Source organism: Humulus lupulus, chromosome 3, assembly GCF_963169125.1.
Source record: "Humulus lupulus chromosome 3, drHumLupu1.1, whole genome shotgun sequence".
NCBI classification, from domain to species: domain Eukaryota; kingdom Viridiplantae; phylum Streptophyta; class Magnoliopsida; order Rosales; family Cannabaceae; genus Humulus; species Humulus lupulus.
Genome location: NC_084795.1, coordinates 256450404 through 256457754, shown reverse-complemented (window position 1 = coordinate 256457754; position 7351 = coordinate 256450404). Strand labels below are relative to the sequence as shown.

The 7351-nt window shown below is 34.6% G+C and overlaps 1 protein-coding gene across 1 annotated transcript; it reads left to right on the top strand.

The window, feature by feature from the left end:
- Positions 1–2549: 2549 nt before the first annotated feature.
- On the top strand, positions 2550–5364 carry LOC133823750 (ubiquitin-conjugating enzyme E2 variant 1C). The gene is made up of 4 exons (XM_062256601.1): positions 2550–2771; positions 4270–4409; positions 4599–4724; positions 4984–5364. The coding sequence occupies exons 1-4, from the start codon at positions 2738–2740 to the stop codon at positions 5122–5124; spliced, it is 441 nt and encodes a 146-aa protein (XP_062112585.1). The 5' UTR covers positions 2550–2737; the 3' UTR covers positions 5125–5364.
- Positions 5365–7351: the final 1987 nt, after the last annotated feature.

Below are 7351 nucleotides of genomic sequence, written 5' to 3'. Positions count from 1 at the left end.
TGACCTTCTTACTTATCATGTCACTTCTGTGATATTCATGATTAATTCCTAAAACCTGACACATGAAGTGTGGTCTAATCAATAGGTAAGGGGGATAATGGGCCGCATGGCCCAACCCAGTCGTGGGTGTCTGAATACGCACGTTCATGCTGCGTGTCCGAGAAGTCAGGGATATATCAGACACGTGATGTCTGATATATGCACGTTTACCTTGCGTGGTTGACTTTATAAAAGGTCATAGCCTCCAACTCTAGCTCGTACCACGAGCTGGATGCTTCCTCGACCTGTGGCCTTCACAGTCCAGACTCAGTCCTTAAGTAATCTTGGCGAACCTTTGGATACCCCGAGCTAACGAGATAGGACCTGACGACAACAACTCCGGTCATGAGGGATCCACGTGGCTGATATAATTTAGGTTGTATCTCAGCTCACTAATAGCCCGTTGGAAAATCAGGGCGTACATTATCATATAATTAATTCAAACAATAATGATACTATTCAAATATAATAAAATTGTTCTTTTTATTTAATTCAATAAAATGTCTTTACATGTTTTTAGGGCATTAATCCTAACACTCCCGACAATTGAGTCCTCGGGGAGAGTACCGAGGTCAGACTCTCTTGTGGTAACTCCTCGGAAGGTTGAGAACTCTCCATAATGTTCGAACAAGATTCTCGGAGATTTGGGGGATCACTTTTCTAGGAGGTGGTCCCAGACGTCTTTTTCGTTAGGATTTCGGGAACACCTGCATTTTAGGCTAGAAAATCGCCCTGATAGGCCTATGGTCGGGCTACACGTGTAAATTACCTTTTGTACCATGAATATGCCCCAAAGAATGAGGGGAGATTATGTAATGTAATAAAGGCTGACAGCCCTATCTCCTCTTATGCCATATATAAATAGGCCATGAGGGGGTCATTTGTAAGGATCCGAAACCCTAAGAAGCTTGTGATTTCGGCAAGCTTTCTGTAATACTAGTGACTTGTGGACTATGCCTTGTTAACAGCCGAACCACGTAAAAATCCACTGTGTCAATTATCACTATCTATTAGCTTTTCATCTTATTTTATTGGGTTGACAAAAATTTAGGTCAAAATATAAACTAATAAAATAAAATATTATTATATATATTAGAGTGGGTATGAGAAAAATTATGCTAACACTATACCCGCACCATACCCGTATATATACAGGACACTTATTTCCTACTCCAATCATTTTTTCTATTTAAACTGTTTTTTCCTATCCCATTCAGATTGAATAATCATGATATCGTAGCTTATATTGCCATCGCTTAGTGATGCTCACGGGGCTGGGAATTGGCGGGGAGTGCTCCCCCCGTCCCCGTCCACATTTATATTTTTAATCCCCGTCCCTACCCCATCTCTGCTTATTTCCCGTTGGGGGCAGGGTGGGGAATCCCCTATTGGGGCGGGGAATTCCCATGGGGAACCCATTTATTTTAAAAAAATAAATTTTAAAATAAAAATTATAAATTATATGTAAATTAAAATATTGCACAATATTTATTATTTAAAATATTAAAAATTATCCTATATAAAATTTAAAATATTAAAAAAGTTACTACTATACTACAATAACACATAAATAAATATATAAAATATTACAAAAATATATAAAAATTTAAACAGGGCCCCGTCGGGGCGGGGAGTGCTATCCCCGCCCCCAATCCATTTAACATCCAAGGATTAAAAATTATCCTCGTTCCCGCTCCATTCCCCATTTAGACGGGGATTCCTGGCTCCATTAAGGGCGAGTCCCCGCGGAGCTCCGTCCCCATTAGGGGTGCACACGGGTCAGGTTCTCGGGTGCATCGGGTTCGGGTTTTGCAGGTTTCGGGTAGAGGAAAGTGGTACCGAATCTGGTCCAAATTTTTTTGGTTTTGGGATGATTTCAGATTGGGTGGGATTGGTCCAAAAATGGGCCTTGGTAAAAAAAATTTCAAAAATACCATTTTTTGACACTTTTTTAATTTTTTTTGTTTTTCACATGTTATTTTTAACTTTGTTGTTAGTTTGGTAATGTTGATTTTCTTTTACAAATTGGACCTTAGGTAAATTTTTTTTTAAAAAAACATTAATTTTTTTTATTTTTTTTTAGTTATGTTCGGGTTTGGGTGCCCGAACCCGTGTGTCTTCAATTTTAAAACCCGAACCCGATCTAAACCATGTCGAGTTCAAGTTGGATTTCACCCAAAGTCGACGAGTTTTGCAAAAAAATCGAATTTTTGAGTTACGAATCAGACAAATTTGCAAATTTTCGGGTCAAATGTTCACCCCTAGTCTCCGTGGGACAAAATGTGCATCCCTACCGCTGCATATAAGAAAAGAAAACCCTTGTTATAGTTTCTGAAACTCTTTTGTAGAAAGTTGGACCAAATGGGCTGGATTCCAATTGAAAAACCCAAAAGGTTTCACAGCACTGCTGAGGGATACAAGACCAATAATGAAACGGCCTATTATAATGTTTATTATTCATATTCGTAAAGGAAAAATAAATAAAATAAAAATGGTGGCCCATACATATGTATAGCCATTTTTTTGTTCTTTAACCTATCTAATCTCCTCTTTTTGCCTCAGTGTTTTCTCCTCTTTATTCCCACCATCATTTCCCCAAGATTCTCAATCCTTCTTCTTCTCTGCAACCCAGAAATCTTATCTGATTCGATCTGATCTCCTTAAACCCATCTCTCAATAACACCCCAGCTTATCATCTATGACGCTAGGCTCAGGAGGATCGAGTGTCGTGGGTGAGTCGTGCTGACCCATGATCAGAATTTTCATTTCTTGCTTTGATCTTTTGCTTTATTGCGAACTTGGTTCAAATCTATTAACGGGTTTTGATTAATTTTTCTCATGCATTTTTCTTATGTATGTAACTCATCGTGGGTACGTCTAATGAAGTGATATCGTTCTCGATCGTTGCTATATGTATTTATTTAGAAAAACAAAATTCGAATTTATTTGATGGCTTCTTTTTGGGTTTATGGATATAAATTTGCATCGCTGCTCATGGGTTGTCTTTGTTTAAAGTTACATCGAATATAATTTTAGGTTTTGTTGCTTCAGGTTATAAAATTGAGTTGTTTATTCAAGGGCTTCATGGAGATAATAAGTGCATATATTGTCTATGTATGTTCATATTTGCATGCGAAAATAAAACTTTGATGGGAAGCTCTGTCCTTTTACTTGTTGCTTTAAAACTGTATATCAGGTGAAAAATAGTTAAAGTTTGATGCTTGATGCTCATTTAATTTGTTAAACTATGCTTACATATTGGGGGTTATGTGTTATGCAATGGCATGGTGTTGTAGTTTGATGCTTGATCCTCATGTATGGAATTTTTGTTACAATTTTGCTTTCTGCGATCAAATTTCTGTACCCACCTGCGTATCAACTCATTTATTTGTTGATCTCATTCGAAGAGGAAGCTAGGATGTCACACATGATTAAGAATTACAATGTTGATAGGTTAATTTCTTAGTTTTATAACTTTCTTGTGTTTTCTCTCGTGGATGACTGTTCATCATTTTAGATCAGTACCCTTATTACCTTTTTCTTGTTCTTCAATTATAAATTTATATGAATATCTGTTGTTTGGAGTTTGCACAGACATGTAATTAATAAATTCAAATCAATTTTTGTTGGACTTATCAAACTGTACTCTTTTTAACTCTTTTTCTCGTTGCAGATGAACTAATGAACATGCTATTTGTTGTAAATTTTTTTATAAAACAAGTGTGGTTATAATATGATGGTTGTTTTTTTTTTTCAATTGATATTATCCTGCATTAATGTTTGCTCTGGTTCAGTTTGTACCACGTAGCACCGCCGTAATCCCCTGAACCAGAGATTGGAAATTGTTGAATTCTGTTGACTCTTGTTAAACCACAATTATACGAGACTTGTTGACTTATTACCTTTTCTCTTTTCATGCTATACACGGTTGTTTATATTTTAAAATTTAGAACTTTTTGTTTTGAAATCGTATGAAAGTGATGTAGGTATATGGGGGAAAATATGTAATTGTTGTGTTGGAGGGAATTTGAGTAATGTAAGAGAAAATCATTACTAGTTTATTCAGGTGGAGCATGTCTGTCACTCTATAATTAGAAAGACACACCATGCTGAGCTTATTACTTGTGATCATTTACACAACCAGTTAAACAGGCTTATCACAAGTCTGATAATATGGCTATTAGTGTGCAGTTTTGGGACTCATTATCTAAAATGGTTTGAGTCATGCAGTCCCACGAAACTTTAGATTGCTGGAGGAACTTGAACGGGGAGAAAAAGGAATTGGAGATGGCACCGTCAGCTATGGAATGGATGATGGAGATGATATTTACATGCGCTCTTGGACTGGCACCATAATTGGTCCTCACAATGTAACATGCTCAAATTTGCTTTTTGTTTCTTCATTGTTCTATACATAAGCTTTAAGATTGTGCTTATAAATTTCTATTGTATTGTGCTGTTTGCCCCCTTAAATTGTTATATTTTGCTGCGTACTATGTGTAATTTCACTTCTATAGCAGTTTCTTACATGTAATTCTCTCTTTTCATTTATTCTTCAGACTGTACATGAAGGTCGGATTTATCAGCTGAAGCTGTTCTGTGATAAAGATTACCCAGAGAGACCACCAAGTGTTCGATTTCATTCGCGGATCAACATGACTTGTGTCAACCATGAAACTGGAGTGGTATGTTTCAACTTTCGTGATCCCTTTTTAGGTTATACTGTGATTTGTGTAGGTACAATTTTTCTTACTGCAGCTGATGAAAATTACTTTCTTGACATTATATGTATTGCATTGCAACTGAGTGCATGGGATTACTAGATTTTTCCTTGCAATCCCCTTTTTGAATGATCTGTAATAAATCCTACTGTAGTAGAAATTTTCCCTCCTAAAAGGCAGTTGAATTAGATAAGAAAATTTTAGTTCGATGTGAATATGATAGGTGGAATCGAAGAAGTTTGGACTCCTTGTGAATTGGCAGCGCGAGTACACCATGGAAGATATACTGACACAGCTGAAGAAAGAGATGGCCGCTCCTCATAACCGGAAGTTGGTTCAACCTCCGGAAGGTACCTACTTCTAGTTTTCAAGATCATATACATATCCATGGATCAAATTGCATTGACCATATGCAATATATAGTTTGTAATGCCGTGTCAATCCTGTTTAGACATACAGGGGAATGCCCCATAAAGCTTCTCCTATCACCTTTCCTTGGTCCTTCTGTTTTGTCATTGTCTTTTATCGAATCGTGTTTAAGGGATGGATGCTATTTGATTAATGGGACTTTTGTGTGTCAAATATTGAATCCGTTTAACTAGTATCAACTGTAGCATCATTAATATTCTAAACTCTACTGTCATGTCATATGGTGGTCTCCTAGTTCAACCGCAATCCAAGGGAAAGAAAATGTCATGGTTTTCAAACTGATACTATTGTCTTTTGCCCCCGTGGTTAATGCATGCATTTGTGCCAAATCTAGTCATATGATGATGCCAGGAGCACATGATCTTATGTGCATCGGACTGGAACAGATCGGAGTGTTCTGTTCAACTCGCAGCGTTGATGATATCTTCCATGCTGATCTTATTTCCTGAATTGAGTGGAAAGAAAGATGTGTAAATGGAAGAAAAATGAAAGAGTCGTGTCCAAATATTGTAGCTGAAGGGATGGTAAGATATTTTCATACAACTGGTTTTGTAAACTAGGGGAGAGCTTGGTGGGGATGAAAAAGTGGGACAGAGACCCATTTGGGTTTGCCTTTGGACCTACTCTTGGCCTCTCGTTTTCATGGCTGCTTTTGCAAGCAATGACTCAGTTACAGCATACGCTGCAGCCGTCCACAGCCTTGATTAACAAAACAACACAAGTAAAGCCAATTTATATTTATGAATATAATATTTATTATCGTTAAAACATGCTTTTACACGTTTTATTCCCATCGCCGGCCGACTTAGCACATCAAACTTTGGTTTTGGTGGGATCAAGTGGAAGGTCAGAGGGTCAAATCTTTACGACGCTCCAAACTCAAAAATCACTTTTGTTACGTAAGACTATTCCTTTACTAATGTGGTCCAAAGCCTATTCAAAAGCTTAATTCTATAGTTTAATTGATGATTTTAATTTAATTTTCTACCCTAATAGTACTTGGTTAGGGGAATTTCCAGATTGATCTATTCCTCAATGCTTTCGTTGGATATACATATATTTTTATTGGCAAAACTTTTTGGGTAATTGCCTCCTTTTGTTTTAATTAATTGAGGTGAATGTGAATGATTTTTATTCATATGAGAAAAAAATTGGGAATGCATCCCTCCTTAATTACCTAATTACCCTCAATGGCTTCTATTTATATATATATTTATATATATTTTTAAATACGCTCAATGGCTCTTCTATTTATGTTTATTTTGTTTTTTTTTTAAATTAAAAATCAAAAGGACAATTTTGTTTTGTTTTTTTGTTTCTTGTGATGTATCCAATTTTGTTTTTTAAAGATCTCTTTTACCACAATATTATTTTATATAAAAAAAGTAATTTAGTTAATTTAAACATTTCTAAACGTGCCATTTATATTCATATTTTGGAAAATTTGATTCTAAATTCCAAAACCAAAATTAATGGTGAAGATACATAAATAAAGAGTTTTAAGATTTTATTATTGTAATTAAACTTTTTATTTTTGAAAACAATAATAATTAACTCTTTATAATTGTATGACCAAAAAAAATCTTTATAAATGTATGACAAAAAAAAAAGTCTTTATAATTGGTTTTTAATAAAATGATGAGATTTTTAAGAGTAAAATTTGAAAAAAATATAATGTATTAAAGATTTCATTACAAAAATAAATAAAGCAGAAAATATACCTAATGCTATACAACCAACCGAAATGCCTAGAAAAAATAGTTAACCACACCAAACATGTTATATATCTTATTTCTGTCACGTTCATCGGAAAATATGGGATTTGTCACTACACATAGCCTAATCATTTTACCTATTTTTTTTATATAAATAAATTGAAAAGTTGTCACCAACAAATTTAAAAATAATTTTATAAATTTAATTTTGCAATGCAATTAAATATTAGATAATAACAATATTATTGGTTAAAAAATAAAAACATTAACTTCATTTTTGTCAAGTACAATAAAAATGTTATTATTAAGGAAAACAACTCATATAATAATAATAATTTAAGCATTTCATATTCCCATAATAAGACGGTTACATATTTTCCATAAGTTGAAAAACGAAAAAAAAATTTAGAAAAATTATATAATAATAAGTTATTATGAACAAACCGC